At 38.4% G+C, this 19,921-nt stretch overlaps 1 protein-coding gene across 3 annotated transcripts in view; it reads left to right on the top strand.

Annotated features, from left to right (window-relative positions):
* Positions 1–15,088, top strand: part of LOC110953850 (platelet glycoprotein V) — a 40,805-nt gene extending 25,717 nt beyond the window's left edge. For 2 of the 3 annotated variants that reach the window (XM_051947470.1, XM_051947472.1), the window contains exon 2: positions 10,037–15,088. In XM_051947470.1, the coding sequence (XP_051803430.1) occupies positions 10,037–12,108 (2,072 nt within the window). In that variant the 3' untranslated portion in view covers positions 12,109–15,088. Of the gene's footprint in view, positions 1–7,189; positions 7,229–10,036 lie in introns of those variants that run through there. The other variant, XM_051947471.1, reaches the window with a different exon arrangement.
* The last annotated feature ends 4,833 nt before the right edge of the window (positions 15,089–19,921 follow it).

Here is a 19,921-nt window from a genome sequence, read left to right as displayed (position 1 = left end):
GCTGGAGTGTTCATCAGTGTTACCGGTGTGACAAAAATTAGAGAACTGAGAAAGGTGCGATTAAATGCGTTTTTCTTTTAAAGTGTTAAAGTCTCAGCCCTAGTATTTACAGTACATAATTCATGACAGTATATCAGCGATTAAAGATCCTCCATATTTAGTGGAGGGTTCAGAAAGTCAATGCAGTTAATAGTTTATTATGCATTTTAAAGATGGGACACTAAATAATTTATTTTACAGTATTGTCACTGGCTTATTTTCCTTTCTAATTTTGTTTCTGCTTAATTTAATCACATATTTCTTCAAAAATAAGCAGCATGACATTTTGCAGAATTCAGATTTTACAGTTTTTAACTATATTGTGTAAAAACAAAACCATACCATTAGAATTTTGCTGTATTTTTACAGTAATTCATTACAGTCTGGTTCTTCAAAGTGTCAACAAATTTCTTCATTTAGTGGAGGGTTCTGAAAGTCCATTAAATTGAATTAAGAGGCAAATCAAGAGTTCATTTTGCACTAAATAATGTATTTTACAGCATTGTCGCTGACTCATTTTCCTTTCAAATTTAGTTTCTGCTCAGTTTGATCACATAATTGCCCAAAAATAAGCAGCATGCTGTTTTCGAGAACTCACCCTGTAGTTCATGTAGTTTCTGTCAATCAGTGAACTCAGATGGTCAGCCGGTGTCTCTTTATGTTCTCTGCCTCCTTAGCTTCACTGATTCTTGAAAGGTTTCTAGCTCTGCCTCACAAGATCACGTTTTCCTGCCTCTTAGTCATCACTCTTGTTTCTCTTTTCTTTTCTTTGCTCAGCTCTTTGGGCGCTGAGCTCATGAAGTTTGCAGGTTTCCTTCCAGTGGAGCTCCAGCCCCCTGCCCCCTCTTTCACATGTTTACAGGGAGATTAAGGAGAAGCCAAACCCTCCAGTCCAGGACTGAGGCAAAAGAGAACAACAATCAGTACAGAACAACAATCAAACACTGATGTAGACCGTTCAACGGCGTAGCTATGAGTGGTGAACTGCATCTGGTACTGGTCGTCTGGGATGCCTCCAGTTGAAGTCACTTATAAGACTGGAATCCGAAATCCACGAGCAACTCTGGATGTGTGAAATTCACACTTTTCAGCCTTGACAAAAAGTCTGTTCTGCAAGAGGCGCTCGAAAACCTGGCGGACATAACGAGTGTGTTCCTTGGGGGTCTTTGTGTAGATTAAGATGTCATCTAGATAGACAAATGCGAACCGGTTGATCACGTCTCTGAGGACAACATTAACTAGAGAAGCACTCGGAGAGCACAGACCTCCTCCATGCCATCTGTTTGTCTGTCTGTCTGTTTGTTTGTTTGTCTGTTAACAGCATAACTCAAAAAGTCATGGACGGATTTTCACCAAATTTTTACAGGATGTCCGGAAGAGCAAAAGTAACAATCTCTGTACAATCCCTGTACAATTGAGTTCGACCTTCAAAAAAATCCTTGGTCCAGACGGTGATCCGGATCACCTCCAAAATCTAATCGATTGTTACTTTTGCTCTTCCGGACATCCTGTAAAAATTTGGTGAAAATCCGTCCATGATTTTTTGAGTTATGCTGTTAACAGACAAACAAACAAACAGACAGACAAACAAACGCCAGTGATTACATAACCTCCTGTCGGAGGTAATAAGGTTCTGAAACACTGCTGGTGCGTTTGTAAGTCCAAATGGCAGTACTGATTACTTGAAGTGGCCCAAGGGTGTATTGAAGGCCGTCTTCTACTCGTCTCCTTGTCGTATCCTGACCAGGTGATATGCATCTTCAAGGTCCAGTTTAGTAAAGATGGAAGCACCGTGTATTGAGGGAATGCTGAATTGACAAGAAGTAATGGGTAAGAGTGCTTTTTCGTAATGTCATTCAATCACTGGAAGTCGATACAGGGGCGTAGAGATTTTTCCTTTTTATCCAAGAAGAAAAAACTTCTCCAACAGGTGAGGAGGAGAGATGAATATTCCCGCAGCCTGGGAGTCTCTAATGTAGGTCTCCATGGCCATATGCTCTGGTTTTTTTACTGATTGTAAAGGCGACTGGAAGGAAGAGTTGAACCGGGAATGAGATCTACGGCACAATCGTAGGGCAGGTGAAGTGGGAATGAAAGGACATTTTCTTTACTGAAAACCTGGACCAGGTTGTGGTTTCTTTAAGGGACTGAATCCAGGTTTACCAGGTTCAGTGGTTTGGAACAAAAGGAAGTGGCAAGGGTCAAAGCAGAGCAGAGTCAGACTTCATGACATTGCGGGTTCCAGGCCACCACTTCCTTTTTTTCTCCTACTTCCATAACATAGCTGAGAGTTGCAACTGGTGAGCGGACATGGTGGTGGTTCGGCTCATCTGGAGTCCCCTTACTGGAGGTGAGCCGGTCCGTTTGCTTGGTGTTTTGGGCAGGTAGCGATGTAATGACCAGGGGCCTATTTCACGAAGCAGGTTTAGTGAAAACTCTGAGTTTGTTAACCCTGAAATGAGGGAAACTCGAAGTTTTCCATTTCACGAAGCGAGGTAATTCTAACCAGGGAATGCGGGGTAACTCGAGCCTGTTTCACAAAGAGGGGTAACTTCAACTCTCGGTCAGTTACCGCAGTAACAGACTCTATGACTCTAACCTGCTCGCCAGCAGGTTTATCTGAGAAAACCTGGAGTTTCTCTCTGTCTCCGCCCTCTTTCAGCCACACACGCTGTTTCATTTCCTCATTCATTCAGTCAGTAAGCGAGCGAGTTTTGGCGTAGAACAGCTTTTATTAACGATCCAGTGGATAAAGGAGCAGCATTACTGCACAGATAGTTAAATATTCGTCGGTAGATTGTTATCAGACCGCGCATAAATGTTCTCGCATTTCCGGACAATTATCGGTTTGAGCGGTACCGTTTCGTAATCGTTTCAAGTCCATAATCTACATAAACAACCTAATCCGTCCTTACATTTACATTACCAGCCAGTCATGCTCTCACATCCAGCAGATATTGTGTGTTGCGCTGCGGTTCTTTGCAAATGGAAGTTTTTATATGATGTCGGAGATGCAGAGCACTACAGTAAGACAACTGTATGCAGGACAGTCAGAAAAGTTTTCCTGGCTCTGAAACGACTTTTACTCATCATTGTGGACACAAACCTGTCAGAACATCAAGAGGAGTTCCACAGGATTACAGGTGAATGATGTAGAGATCTGTTAAATTCATTTTAAATCATATTCTGTTAATGACGTTGTGCTGCAGCCTCAGACTGGGATTAGTAATTTTAATTTCTTTTAGGATTTCCCAGTGTGATTGGCTGCATAGATGCACACACATCCCCATCACAGCTCCCTCACATCATGAACAGGAAGTCCATTCACAGCATAAATGTGCAGGTAGGCTACAGGTAGACTGACTACTGTTTCTAAATGTTAAAGACTGCATCATAGTTCAACATCTGTCATTCTCTGCACTGTCCAGATCATATGTGATGCTGCATACATCATTTCTAATGTGGAGGCCACGTGGTCTGGGTCTGTTCATGACTCCAGGATTTATGGAGAGTCTAACCTGAGCAACAGACTGCAGCGTGGTCAGCAGCCTAAAGATTTTCACATTAGAATTCTCTTGTCTCCCTCCTTTAATATACTCTGATGTATCCACTATACATTACAGGAGAGTTTGATGGCCTTCTGCTGGGTGACAGGGGTTACCATGACAACCCAGGCTGATGACCTCATACCCTGACCCTGAACCAGGCCCCCAACAGAACTTCAACCGGACTCACTGCAGGACCAGAGCCTGGGTGGAGATGACCATAGGCCTGCTGAAAGCCTGTTTCCAGAGCCTACATCTCCTCAGGGTGACCCCTGAGAGGGCCTGTGATATTACTGTGGCATGTGTTGTTCTTCATAATATTACCACTATTAGAGGAGAGCAACACCCCGCCCTACAAACTGAAGACCCAGATGATGAGCCCATCCACCTGCAGCTATCCAGGACAGCAGAGCAGTCAGAGACACCGTATGCAATAATCACTTTAGAGTTTAAGTCACCATCATCACCACCACAGCAAATAAAGACATGATACACATTTCATTTGCTCTTCTTTATTTCCTACAAATAAAAGAGATAGTTCAGTTCATGTTCCAGTAGTTAACATAATTCACCTGTGACCATCACCACCTCTAACTTGTGCTCCAGTATTTCAATTTCCAGATCTGCCCTCCTAATCTGTTTTTTTGGATTTTTCTCAGCAAATGCAGTTCTTAAATCTGTTTTATTGATAACTGGGAATACATAGAGGACATTAAATTATACAGTTGCACATGAATTCCACAGAACGAACCTCTGGTGTTTCCTGAACATCCATCTCACTGTGTCAGTCTGTGCAGTGGAAGCTGAGGAACCATCCTGCTGCTGTCCAGCCATGCTCTGTTAAAAAAGATGAGAATGTGAAAAACTTCAGTGTAGGCTAAATGTAACACTCTATATTCCACCCAAAATGTGAATGGGAAGAGAACTATCAGTAACATACCTCTGTATGCCTTTCTGGATCCCCCTCTGTAAAGGCAGCAGACACAGTTTCATCCTCTTCATCCTAGATCAGTGACATGTTTCAGTAAACTTAAACTACCATTTGGATAAATCTTTGGAGTGTTGCCTACTTACAATTACAAGGTGTATATATATATATATATATATATATATATATATATATGCATCCATGACCTTTTATTCCACCTGTTTTACAGGCATCTGCTTTCTTTCTGTTGGCTGAGCAGAAGTCTATGTTAGTTTAAATAGGCTTAATTATTTAACAGGACATGATATGGATGCAGACATTTAGGCTATGTGTGGATAAAACAACTGCACAGTCAAACAGCCACTTAATATTTAGGCTACTTTACAATGTAAAACATGATCAACACGAAGTACCTCCATGAAATAATGCTGAGGTCTGACCTGTTTGAACAGTGTTTTTATATTTCATCTTAAGCTGCTGCCCCGTCGGGATTTCACCTAAATGAAATAACTTACTAGGCTGCCATTCAGACAGTTATTCCCTGTAATATTATTACAATTACAAAGGACTACATTTAAACTTACGCATTGATCCGGGCTGTTCTCCACGCCGTCTCTCTCTCTTTTGCAGCTGCAGCAGTGTTGCACTTCTTTCTAAAAACGTGTTCAAACTCGCCGTATGAGCGCGTTAAAAACTTCCAGTTCAAAAACGCAGCCTTTCGCTTCCCCGTTTCCATGGTGACTCGTCGAATCGGGGTTCCATTGATGCTGTCTTTTCAGAGTTGCGGTGCACGCGCGTAACTCTGGGTCAAACTACTCCGAGTTGATTAACCCAACTCAAATCAGCCGTTGTGAAACCGAAAACTCAGAGTTTTCTATCTCAGAGTAGATCAACTCAGAGTTGTGGAAGAAACTCAGAGTTTGTAAAACCTGCTCCGTGAAATAGGCCCCAGAGCTGCCACAATACAAACAGAAGTTCACATCAAGATGCTGCTGTTTCTCTTGGAGAGTCAAATGTGCTCGGCCAAGCTGCATCGGTTCAGGTTCTGGTGCAGGAGGAGACAATGAGAGGCCCTTGGAGAAGACAGTCTTGGTTGATCTATGGCTGGTTCGCTGGTTTCGCTCACCTCGCCGCTCAGAAGTGGAAGGCGTAACATTAGGCAATTTCTGTGTAATTTTGGACAAATTTTGAATCAATTTGCACAATTTCTGTGTAATTTTGGATGATTTTGAATCATTTTGGACAGTTTGAAGTTATCTGGGACCATTTAGGAGCAGTTTTGGTCAATGTTTGAGTCATTCTGAACACATTCTGTGTGACTTTAGACAACCTTTGAATCATTTTCGACAAATTTGGTGTAATCATGGACAATTTTCGAGTGAGTTTGGACAGTTTTAAGTTATTTTGATCCATTTATGAATAGTTTTAGGCCATATGTGAGTCATTTTGGACAATTTCTTAGTCATTTTGGACCATTGTTGAGTCATTTTGGACCATTGTTGAGTCATTTTGGGCCATTTCTGTTTAATTTTAGATTATTTTAAATCACTCTGGAAATGTTTGAAGTCATCTGGGACCATTTAGGAGCAGTTTTGATCAATGTTTGAGTCATTCTCAACACATTCTGTGTGACTTTGCACAACCTTTGCGCCATTTTTGACAAATTTGGGATAATTTTGGATGGTTTTTCAGTCAATTTGGACAAAGTCTGTATAATTCTGGTCACTTTTTTAAGTCATTTTGGACAACATCTGTGTAATTTTGGACCATTTTTGAGTCATTTTGGACAGTTTGAAGTTATTCGGGATCATTTATGAATAGTTTTGGGCAACATTTGAATCATTCCGGACAATTTCCATGTATTTTTGGACCATTTTTGAGTCATTTTGCTGACTCTTAAACTGCAGGATGCATGTCAGTAAAGAACAAATACTCATTTTGGAAATATAATTAAAAGAGAATCACAAATATTGCTAAAAAAAATGCACTCCTGTCCTCACTCTCTAAGTAATCCCTACAAATGTGACTATAAATGTATTATTTTCCTTTACAAACATGTTTTCATCAGTGACTAGGTCGGTTTATCCCATTTATCCAGCTGCTCTGTCACATTAAACAGGAATCAGACACAAACTTTTCCCAAAATGACATTTATCTGCCCATGAAGTGGAAGCAGGCTGAGCCCATCCTGTCCTGATAAGCTGCAGGAAATGAAGCAGCAGCCTCAAAATATGACTAAAACTCACAGCATCATGTCAGTTTATTTACAACTTTAGAAATTCTGATGCAGCTCAAGATGAGATGTTTAAAAAAACAAACAACAAAACTCAGCAAATTAGGAGAATAAATCAGCTGGTTGGCAATTACAAAAACACAAAGAGCGGGATTACACTCTGGAACATATTAAAAAATATGATAACAAATAGAATTTTAAAAAGAACTGTGGGTCTACATTACATTAAAATATTAATTTCCCAGTAAAACTCAAGTCTAATGAAAAAAGTTCAGAAACAAGACTGTTTATTGGACTGTTATATTTTAAGGAAGCGCTGCACTGTTGAGTTTGAGAGTTAAGATTAAACATTAAGCAGAGTAAAGGATGTTTGTGGTGACTTTTGGGCGGTGTTTTGGTGAAGCACAATTGATAAAGTTCTATTTCTTCAAGACAACATAAGAGAGAAGAGCAAACACACGACGATGGAGTCCTATGTTAGAGGTGAGAAGAATATTTTACTTGATTTGCCCTCGAAACTCACGTCAGAATTTAACTTTTTCATTATTCCGAGTGTCTAAGAGAAAAAAACACATCTTTCTGTCTTATCTGTTATAAAATACAGGTTTAGGATGATCCTGTTGAATGAAGCTGTGGTGTTATTTCTTATTTGGCACCAGAGAGTTAAAATATTTTGGCTTAGTTTTGAGAATTTCATGCCTGGGAGTTTTTTCTGCTTCTTCTAGTAGACCAAATGGTTCCAACAGGCCAATAAACTAATCATTGATCCTCAAAAATGGAAAAATATTGCAAAATTCTCAAGCAAAATTGGTATTGTGGCTCCATAAAGTTCCTGAAAGTGCATATATATGCATGGATCCATGTTTCCAACAATAAATATAGTGTTTGGTTGACATTTCACCAACTTTTGAGGCTCAAACATCAGCAGAATTAGAAGTGTAGCAAGTTTTGCAAGACCTGGTTCCATTTTTTTTTTTTGTTGATATTTTAACATCCCAAAATGCCAAAATGAGTTAATTAAACATATTTTAGGCTGTTCTGGACAATTTCTGAGCCATATTGGACACATATTAAGTGATTTTGCGTTGCTTTTGCATCATTTTGGACAGTTTCTACGTAATTTTTGGATAATTTTAAGCCAGTTTGAACAGACTTGAAGTTGGACCATTTCTAAGTAGTTTTTGACATTTTTAGTCATTTTAGACAATTTCTCTGTATTTTGAACCTTTTTGGAGTCAGTTTGGACAGGTTTGAAGTCATTTATGAGTCATTTTCAAATTATTTTATACAAATTTAGTTTGCATTTGTACACAATTTGACTCATTTGAAAGTTTTAGAGACATTTTTTGAAAAGTTTGAAACTATTTTGGACACATAAAAATTGGTGGACAGTTTTTGAGTCATTTCTATCAATTTCTGAAAAATTTTAGACAAATTCAGTCTTAATCTGGACATGTTTTGATGTATTTGAAAATTTAGAAGAAGGTGGTATTGGGGCGCCAGGAAGTTTTTGTAAGTGTATTTATATGGATCTTTCCTACTAAAAATACAGACTTCAGTTGACATTTCACCAATTTTTGAGGCTCTAACATCAGTAGAATTTGATGTGTGACAAACATGACAAGACAAGGTTCCAGCTTTTCGATATTTAACATCCCAAAATGCCAAAATGAGTCAGTTAAACATATTTTAGTCTGTTTTGGACAATTTCTAAGTCATTTCTGACCATTTCCAAGTAATTCTGAACACATTTTAAGTCATTTTGAACAGATTTTGAGGCATTTTAGGAAAATTTTTGTGTAATTTGGACCTTTTTCGAATCAGTCCGGATAAGTTTGAAGTTATTTTGGACCATTATGAGCAGTTTGGGGCTTTATTTTTTTTGCCATTTTAAAATAATTTTATGTAAATCAAGGTTAGATTTGTACATGATTTGATTCACCTGAAAATTTTTTGGACAAGTATGAAATTATTTTGGACACAGATAAAAGCGTATCCAGCAGATCCAAATCCAAAAGTCAACTGGCTCCAGTAAAGCCCAGATTTTAAATTTTGGGCCTTAAAAATGGAATAATAAAGAAAGAGTTCCTGCAAGTTTATATGGATGGATTCATAGTTTCTACTAAAATACAGTCATCAGTAGAATTTGATGTGTGCAAAGTTTGACAAATAAGTAAGTAAGTAAGTAAACTTTATTTCTATTGCACTGTTCACAAAAAAGATTCACAAAGTGCTTCACAATACAATGCAAAATGACAATAATATAAAACAACACATAAATACACATAACAACGTGATACTAAAATGTAGTCACCGACCATTTCATCAACCAAACACTTGTCTAAATAACAGTGTTTTCCCCTGACTTCTAAAAGAGTCGACTGAATCGGCCAGACAAATGAGGAGCAACAGACTGGAATGCCAAATCACCTCTAGTTTTGTAGCAACTCTTTGGTACAAGACAAGATTCCAATAGATATTTTAACATGAACAGATCTAAACAGGGGCTGCACAGTGGAGTAGTGGTTAGCATTTTCGCCATGTAGCAAGAAGATCCCCGATTCAAATCTTGGCCTGGGCCTGGGATCTTTCTGCATGGAGTTTGCATGTTCTCCCTGTGCATGTGTGGGATTTCTCCGGGCACTCCGGCTTCCTTCCACAGTCCAAAAATATGCTGAGGTTAATTGATGACTCTAAATTGACCGTAGGTGTGAATGTGAGTGTGACTGTTTGTCTGTATATGTAGCCCTGCGACAGACTGGCGACCTGTCCAGGGTGTCCCCTGCCTTCCCCTGAGTCAGCTGGGATAGGCTCCAGCACCCCCGCGACCCTAGTGAGGATAACGCGAGGTATAGAAAATAGATGGATGGAGATCTAAACAGATGTAGAGTTATTCTGGACAATTTCTGAGCCATTTTTGACAATTTTGAAGTCATTCTGAACAAAGTTTATGTCATTTTGCACAAGTTGCAAGTTTGCACAAGTCATTTTGGACAAATGTGGAATCATTTAGGATATATTTGAGCAATTTTGGACAGATTTGATGTTGTTTTGGACCAATCTGATGTGTGACAAGTATGACAAGACAAGGTTCCAGTTTTTGCAAGGGTGATATTTGGGTCCACAGAGACTCCCTGTAAATGTATATTTATGGAACTTTCCATATTTCAAACTAAAAATACAGTCTTGGTGGACATTTAACCATTTTTTAAAGTTCTCTAACATCAGTATTTCCTTGATTCTGTCTGAACTGACTCCAACTCACCCTGATGTGTCGTTATTTTTGTACAGGCTCCTTGTGGATGATCTTCATCCTCGTAACGCTGCCTCGTCTCACCTGCAACATGTTTTGTCTCAGCAGCTGCTTCTGCAGCCCCACCGGTGCCGTCATGTGTGTTGGTGACAACATCACCGATGTACCTGAGCATCTGCCAGTTCACACTTACCTGCTGCAGATCAAAAACACCAACATGAATGTCATAAATGAGCAGAGTTTGGCCAACAAGAAACTCCTGCTACGTTTCAGTCTGATCGACAGTCACCTTCATACCATCCATCCCAGAGCTTTCCACGTAGCTCCTCAGTTAAAGTCCGTCCAACTGTCGTCCAATGACCTCTTGACTCTTCCCCCTCGAGTCTTCAGTCCATTGGCCGCTCTGCAGCAGCTGTTTTTGGATGGAAACCAGTTGGAGATCCTCTCTCCGGATATGTTTGAAGGACTGGTTGGGCTGAAGGATCTGGATCTGAGCAGCAACAAACTCACCAGTCCTGCTTCAGATCTTTTCGATGGACTCACCAGCCTCGACTTTCTGAACCTTGGTGCGAACTACATAAAGAAGCTTCCACCCACCATCTTTCACTCCTTGACTAAACTTCGCCGGCTCATAATCCACTACAACGAGCTAGAGGAGCTGGAAGTCGGGATCTTTGATCAACTCGTCAACCTCACAAAGCTAAGGATCGAACACAACCAGATTTCCAGCCTCCCGCCTCAAGTGTTCTGGTCACTGAGGAATCTGAAGATGCTGACGTTGTCCAACAACAGACTTCTGGTGGTTCCAGACAGGAGCTTCTACTTCATGCCCAAACTGAGCACACTCACTCTTTTCAACAACCCACTGTTATCTCTACCAGATGAGCTGATGGGCTACATGCCTGAAATAGCAGAGTTTTATCTTTATGGCACCAACCTCACCACAGTTCCTGAAAACGTGTTCGCCAACATGTCTGGGCTGCAGATCCTCAACTTCCACCTCAATGACCACCTGAAGGAGCTGCCTCAGGATCTCTTCTGCTGCCTTCACAACCTTACGAAGCTCTCGTTGAAATCCAACAACCTCAGTCATCTGCATCCAGAGCTGTTCTCCAAACTCCCCACTCTGAACACTCTGGTCCTCAACGACAACAAACTGGAGAACCTTCCAGAAAACATCTTCCAGAACCTCACAGGGGTTTTGAGCATTGATCTGAAGAATAACCAACTCCAAACTCTTTCAGGGGGTACTTTCTCAACAAACACAGCTTTGAATAATCTTTATCTTAGTGGGAACCCCTGGAACTGTGACTGTGATATTCGAGATATTGCGAGATGGATAAAACACAATAAGCAGGTTGTTCTTGACAGTGAAGACGTGATGTGTCACAGTCCGGTCTACCAGCTGCTGCGTACCGTTGGTTCACTACGTGACGATGAATTCAACTTTTGCGATGCTACAACTGTCCATATTGCTGCAACTACTGGCACAATGCCACCACTTGTCATAGTTCCAACCCAGGAGCAAACATTGCTTCCACCTTCCACGACAACTTCAAGCACCACCCAACAAACTACCCAGCAAATCTTAACCACCGCTCTACTTCCAAATACTACCGAACAAGTCTTAACCACTGCTCGACTTTCAAAAACTACTGAACACGTCTTAACCACCGCTCGACTTCCAAAAACTAACCAACAAGTTTTAACCACCGCTCTACTTCCACAAACTACCCAACAAGTCTTAACCACCACTCCAGCTCTCCAACCAACCACCTCAGATGCCTCAACTTCCCTTAACACTGCAGCCAACGTTCAGTCCAGTGAAGCTTTTCATGAATTGTTGGTGATAGTAGAAGGACCTGATTTTGTCCACCATAACTCTTACAAGGACTGGGTCTACGTGTGGTTTCTGCCTTCCGACACCATTTCGATCGGTTCCCTGATGTTTTCTCACATTCTTCTCGTGGCGACAGGCTTGATGCTCATTATCGCCACCATGTACGTCCTGAAACGCCTCGACGAGACCATGGACGCACTACAGGGTGAGCAGGAACGTAGCGAGGAGTGTGTTATTGAGGCTCATGCACGAGACGATAAGACGTTCTGAACCACTTTGTTTAAGATCGATAGATAGACGGGTAGATAGATAGATACTTTATTAATCCCGAGGGAAATTTAAATGTTCAGCAGCTTACATACAACATAAAATAACAAAAAATAACAAAAAAGACAGGTTAGTATATAGAACTGTTCTAATTTTAAAATCACGACTCATATCTTCTAATGTTTCAGAATCATATTTAAAAAACAATGACAGGGTTACCCTTGAGGGAATAAAATTAAGCAGCTGTCCTGTCAGTGCATTTACACAATCTGACAATTTTAAAAGCACAAAAATTAATGCGGAAATTGATTGAGGTGTAGCAAGTTTGGCCAGCCGAGGTTCCAGTTGTTTTTTTTTGATATTTTAGCATCCAAAAATGCCAAAATGAGTCAATGAAACATATTTTAGGCTGTTCTGGACCATTTCTGAACCATTTTTGACAATTTCCAAATAATGTTTAACAAATTCCAAGGGATTTGCACAGATATTGAGTCATTCTGGACAAATTTGTTGTAAAATTGGACATTTTTGAGTAATTTTAGACAAATTCTATGTATTTTTTACATTTTTTAATCAATTTGGACAGGTTTGAAGCTATTTTGGACCATTATTGAGTATTTTTTTGTAAATTTTCAGTCATTCTGAACACATTCTGAGTGATTTTGCGCAAGCTTTGAGTAATTTTCAACAAATTTGGAGTCATTTTGGACAGTTTGAGGTTATTGGGGACCATTTATTCGTAGTTTGGGGCAATGTTTGAGTCATTTTGAACATTATTTGAGTCATTTTTAAATCATTTCATACAAAATTAGTCTTGGGACATTTTGGGACAAGTTTGGAATCATTCTGGCCACATTAGATCCAAACCCAATGCTGCCCAAACTTCAATTTTTGGGCCTTAAAATTATTCATATTTCCAAGTAAAAACATTTCACCAACTTGTAAGGCTCTAACATCAGCAGAATTTAATGTGTGGTAAATATGGCAAGAAAAGTTTTTCAATATACTTTTTTAAAGTTTTTTTTTTGGCCTTTGTGGCTTTATTTTGATAGATCAGTGAAGACAGACAGGAAAGTGGGGAGAAGAATGGGGAAAGACTTGCAGAAAAGGGCTATGAGCGCCCGCTCAACCAGTCGAGCTACACGGACGCAAGTTTTTTGATATTTTAACATGCCAGAATGAGTCCATTAAACATATATTAGACTGTTCTGGACAATTTCTGAGCCATTTTTTTTTTGACAATTTCCAAGCAATTCTGAAAAAATTCGAAGTGATATTGCACATTTTGAGTCATTTTAGACAAATTTGGAGTAAATTTGGATGTTTTTGGAGCCATTTTAGACCAATTCTATGTATTTTGGAGCATTTTTAAGTCAGTTTGAACTGGTTTGAAGTTATCTGTGACCATTTATGAATGATTTTGCACAAGCTTTGAGTAATCTGATAAATCTGGAGTCACTTTGTACAATTTACATGTCATTTTGAATGATCTTGAAATCATTTTGGACAATTTGAAGTTAATGGGGGCCATGCATGTGTGGGTGTGGGCAATGTTTGTGTCATTTTAGACAATATTTGAGGTATTTCTAAAGATCCAAATCCAAAAGTCGACTAATTTTTTTTAAATTTTGGGCCTTAAATATGGAGTTCATATTTTTTTTAAATGACAGTGATTTTGGGTGTTTCTATAAGTGGATCTATGTGTATATATACTGTATATATGGATTATTCATATTGCCAGCTAAAAATGCAGACTTTGGTGGACATTTCACGAACTTTAGAGGCTGTAACATCAGTAGAATTTGATGTGTGGCAAGTATGATCAGCCAAGGTTTCTTTTTTTATGTTTTAACCTGTCAAAATCCCAAAATGAGTGTATTTATTATTTTTCATTGTCATTTTTGACAATTATCAAGTCATTTTGAACACATTTTAAGTGCTTTTGCACAAATTTTGATGGTAATTATAGACATTTTTTATGTTTTGCTGAATAATTTCTGTCTTGTCAGTGCACTCACACAATCTAGCATTATTAAAAGTGCAAAAAGAAATGTGCAAATCTAAAATATGACATGTAGTTTAAAAAAAACTTCTATGCAACTGTATTAATGAAAACAATGGGATAGTTGATTCTTTAGCAGACAGCTTATCGGGCATATTAAGAATTATAAAAATAACTGGTGTTGCACTTGAACAAACAAAATGTTTAGATAGTAAATAAACTGCAGAGATTCTCCAGCATTTAATATATAATCCATACTAATCATTTGCTTCTGATTAGATGTAGTTCATGTAAAGCTGCAAGGATTGATCGATTGATTGATCGATTGATTGAAATTAATCAACAAATCTTTGATGGTTGCAAAAGAAATCTTTGAATTTTGGATTGTTGGTGAGAAAAATCAGTTAGAAGACAACATCTCTGGTCATTTGTGAAAGGTGTTTTTTTTTTTTTTTTACTACTTTTTGTACATTTAATTGCTTGATTGGGAAATTAATGATAATTTAAGTCATCATTTGCAGCCTTAAGTTTCAGTTTATAAAGAAAAACATACTAAAACTTTCTTTCTGTCATTATTTTTGTTAATTTTGCATGTTTTATTTGACTGTGGAGTTTTTGTGAAACTATTGTGATTTGTTTCCCTCTAGTGGTGAATCACTCAAACTGCAGGAATAAACGTCACAGCTTCTGAAATTATTTACAGTATATTTTATGAGTAATCTGTCGATATATTTACTAATAAATGGTATTATGTGCACATGTCTTCCTTTCTTTCCCCGTGTTTGAAGGAAATGCTTGTTTTTGCAGCCGATTTGAGGCCTTGCAGCTGAGGAATGTAAATGCCACCGAGATAAGTCATTATGACGTTATCTTGCCTCTCCCATCACCGATTATGATGCATTTTTTAAACATCTGTTATCAGTTTTGAGGCCATCTGTAAACATTTAAAGGGTATGCTGTAAAAATGAATAAATGTCTTCAAGTCAGAGTAAGTCACAACCTGCCTGCTTTGAAATGTTTTTTATTATTTATTTGGGACAATGCAATTAACATAGCTTCAATAGAATTCATGAATCCGACGTGTTGCATGTAGAGTTTTAGCTACAGCTAATTCTCCACTCCTGTTAAGTTCAGCAAGCTGAGGAATTTAATTTGTCTGAGAAATAGTTGGGGTTAAAAAGGTGAAACGTGCTCATAAACTTATACTTTCAAGTTGTACAAATCTAAATTCTAACCGAGGCGACACAAAATGACAAGTAAAGCCAACAAACTTTTATGATCAAAGCGTCTTGCTGAATAAATTTTAACATTTAGTTCTGCAAATACAGAAGGTCTTTGACTTATGTTCCTACAGCGCCACCTAACGTAATGTGTGTGTGTGTAGAATATACCGGGCTTTGCAAAAGTTCTGTTACACGGTTTCATGATCTTTAGAGACGTTTACATGTCGGAGTGAAAAATTCCATTAAACAAACTGAAAGTTCTACCTTATAGGCAGGTGTCATTAACACAAATTTTTTACTCCGGTGAAGTTGTATCAAGATGGAAGTCAAAAGAGTTGAGATATCTGCTCTCCTTCATGCTGGCCACAACAAGTCTGACAGAGCCAAGCAGCTGAACATCAGCCGGATGACCGTCTACAGAGTCGCAGAGAGGCTCAAGAATGGTGAAGATCTTTCAGTGATCTTTCAAGAATGGTGAAGACCTGAAAGATCTTCACCATTCTTTAGTCTCTACGCAACTCTGTGGACGGTCATCCGGCTGATGTTCAGCACAAAGGAGAGCAGATATCTCAACTCTTTTGACTTCCATCTTGATACAACTTCACCGGAGAAAAAAAACTGTATTAAGGACACCTGCCTATAAGGTAGAACTTTCAGTTTATTTAATGGAATTTTTCACTCCGACATGTAAACGTCTCTAAAGATCATGAAACCGTGTAACAGAACTTTTGCAAAGCCCGGTATATATGTATATAGTGTGTTTTTATATGTCTTGTGTGTATTGTGTGTGCATTGTACCATGTATAACTGTCTTTGTGATAAATAAAGGTCTTGAACTCTTGAAACAGAAACAGACATAAAAAAATTATAAAACAAAATAAGAAATTATAAAAGTTCTAAAATTAACTGAATAAACAGAGAAGAAGTTTTAAAAATACATATAATAAGCTGGCATTAAATACACAAAAATATGTAAATAGACGAATAAATAGAGGAGTCAGTATATAGAATTAATTCTAAGGAGAGAAATAAATAAATCAAATGTATATAAACAATCAAAAGCTCGACTAAAAAGGTCGTCTCTCCAAGTACAAGAGCTGAAAAACACATTTGATTTCTGTTAAAGCTGTAAAATCAGTTTTATATTCACTAAAGGTGTCACAATATAAAGACTAAACTGTGATTTTGTTTGGCATGGTACACTTCCAGGCATTTTTAGGGCAAATCTCTGCAGAGGTTACAAATAGAAAGTTGAGTAAACTAGAAAATCTATGCTGTCTGAGCAACTGCAGCTGGTTTTTATGTTTCACTTGGTAAAACTGAAAGTTTTTCTTCTTCTGTTTCATTTCCAGCATTTAAATGACTCATTTGGAAGCTCACGGCTGAACATTTGCGTCGATAAACAGGCACAGTTGAAGGACGGTGTTTCCTAAACTCGTACCAGGGCACTGAGAGCTCCAAGCATCAATCCTTTCTTATCTCCAGTCATTTGTCTTCCTCCTTACATGAGAAAGGAAGGCAGAAATGTTCTTTCCCAAAAGTGAATCACTTGGATACTGGAAAGGTTCATCTTGAAAACAGGAAGCACATTTAATCATCATTTCACAAGTTCTGTGTGCTAAATAGATCCATAGATGACACATTCTTCTGCAAAACAGCCTCCCTGTAATTTCACAAGCCTCTGTTACGAAACAAAGCCACAACAATGCAGTGATTCCCCTTTCAGGAGGCGGTTCATACAACAACATAAACCACAATATAGCAGAGAACATAGAGCACATGAATCTTTTAACACTCCTGTTGGTCGACAAAAACTCTGAAAAACCTGAAATTTCTTCAATAAAGAGGACTTGTCTGAAAGATAAAGTGACTTATTTCAGATAAATTACACTGAATTTACCTGAAAAAGTTGAGAAAACCCCCCCAAAAAACCTCAGACTTCTTAAATAAAGAGGATTTTTATAATGATAAAGTCACTTCATTTTGTGAATTACACTGAATTTATCTGAAAAGTTGAGAAAAACTCCAAAAAACCTCAAACTTGCGTTTTGTGCCATTTTTTTCTGGATTTATGTCTCGTTTCTGTCAGTTTGTCTTGTTTTGTCATTTTCTGTCTCATTTTGTTGTTTTTTTTTGTCTCACTTTTGTCATTTTTGTCTCGTTTTCTGTCTCGCTTTTGTTGTTTTCTGTCTTGTATTTGTCATTTTCTGTCTTGCTTTTGTCATTTTGTGTCTTGTTTTTGTCGTTTTCTGTCTCATTGTGTTGTTTTGTGTCTCATTTTTGTCGTTTTCCGTCTCATTTTTGTTGTTTTGTGTCTAATTGCTGTCATTTTCTGCCTGATTTTTGTTTTCTGTCTCGTTTTTGTCATTTTGTGTCTTGTTTTTGTCATTTTCTGTCTCATTGTGTTGCTTTGTGTCTTGTTTTTGTCGTTTTCTGTCTCATTGTGTTGTTTTGTGTCTCATTTTTGTCGTTTTCCGTCTCATTTTTGTTGTTTTGTGTCTCATTTCTGTCATTTTCTGCCTCATTTTTGTTGTTTTCTGTCTCGTTTTTGTCATTTTGTGTCTTGTTTTTGTCATTTTCTGTCTCATTGTGTTGTTTTGTGTCTCGTTTTTGTTGTTTTGTGTTGTTTTTGTCATTTTCGGTCTCATTTTTGTCGTTTTGTGTTGTTTTGTCATGTTGGGTCTTGTTTTTATTGTTTGTATCTTGTTTTATATCATCAAACAGTTCTCCTAAAGAATGTGTAGAGCAAAGCTATGGCCTCTCTTTTGTTTTTCATCTTTTCATCACATTGTCAGCTTTGATTGAATGTCTCACTCTACCTCATATTATCAGGATCAGACTCATTCTTTTGACTGTTTTCCATCAGTCAGTTTGTCTTCTTGGTCAGCAGTAACAGCTAGCTAAATATCTAGCTTCTACTGCTGAGAAAAAGCTAACGTTAGCATGGATTAGCAACCCTGTTACTGTGATTAGAGTAGGGTTAGCAAACAACACAGAAAACATGGAATAAAAATGCTACCATTGATGTGTACGCTTTGATAGTTTATTACCTATTATTGATGAATATGGAGCAGAAAACTGTAAAAGAGAAGGTTTATTTTTCAAGCATTTGGAAGCCCTAATGTCCTCTAATTTACGAATGACCTTTAAAACGGGGCTTTAGAAAGTGAATTTTATATCATTACACTCATAGTTGGACTCATAATTCCAGTTAATATTGTCGTTTGGAGGAAAAACAACAGACTGCAGGTCAAAAATGAATAAACAGATGACTAACAGCTCTTTTAAATGCTCATAAAAATGACAGTGGATGCCAGGAATTCCACCAGAAGTGATTGGACTTTAAAGCAAACAGCAAAACAAAAGGGGATGAATTAGCGTGCAGCAGCCCAAGTTCATCACTATGACAACAGGCGATTAGGGCTTTCCAGTAGGCTGAGCTCACACAACGGTGACTTCACACACACACACACACAGAGGAAATCATCGCGCTGCATGTGGAGGAATATTTGACCACAGCGGAAAACAAGTGCAAAGATTAAGAAAAGTGTTGATTCGCACCAGAAAGCTTTATTTGTCATCGATGAACTCACTTCCACCTGTCGCCGCTTGGAGGGATTTTCCAAAGCAAACTGCCAACTCTGGTCATAACAGACCTCTGGCAACACGGTGGAAAAATAACCCTCCAATAATCAGCTCTCAAACAGCTGTTTTAGCCAAATTTGTGCCCATGGACAGCTGCAGTAATAACATTAACGTGTTTCTCTTTGTTCTCCATGTCCAAATTCAGATATTTTCTCATCAAATCATGCTCCAAGTTTAGTAATGCTAAATATAACTGGGTAAATATTCATTTCCAAACCCTCTGGAGAAACTATACACACAAATAAACATTTCATGCCCTTGCAGGACTCCTATCAGCAGTTTTTGCTGCAAATCAAGCTTGTTTCTCTGCAGGACCATCAGTCTTTTTACGGTTTTCCATCTAGTTGCAACATTTTGAAAGCAAAATCACTGATTTTCAGATATTTAAAATGCAAAAAAGATGTACAAGTGTAAGGAAATTCTGTAACACAAACACTAGATATTTCTATGTCAAGATTATCGCGTCTTTAAAAAGAGAAGTGAAGCTAGGACTAGTGTGTGACGTCACCAAAACAAAAACAACAACAACAAAGCGGAGACGGCCCGAATATTCGGATCCATTCGTCTGGCCTCCCGACCATTACCAAAATAATATCCAGATACCGTCGTAGCAAACGAATATTCGGATATTCCGGATATTCGGGTCCAGCCCTACAATTCAGCCAGTTATTTTGTTTGGTATGTTTCTGTTTGGTGTTTCAGATTCATGCTCCATGTTCCCCCTTTTAACTTTGAGCACCTGACCCTCCAAAGGTGTCTGCACGGCCCTGTGAAGCACAGTCCGAAACTAAATATAAAACAATAATATGACCACAATTACTACTTTTTCTTCCACTTTCTTTCATAAAGACATGCTTTAAATGTGGCTGTCAGTGCTGAAGCCACACGAGTCCATCCGTTAACTCCACCCTCGCTATCTGCTTCCCTGTGGTTTACTGCTAGAGGG

The sequence above is a fragment of the Acanthochromis polyacanthus genome, chromosome 4, assembly GCF_021347895.1.
Source record: "Acanthochromis polyacanthus isolate Apoly-LR-REF ecotype Palm Island chromosome 4, KAUST_Apoly_ChrSc, whole genome shotgun sequence".
Lineage (NCBI taxonomy): Eukaryota > Metazoa > Chordata > Actinopteri > Pomacentridae > Acanthochromis > Acanthochromis polyacanthus.
The sequence above is the reverse complement of the archived record's forward strand: the minus strand, read 5'-3'. Positions and strand labels throughout refer to the sequence as shown.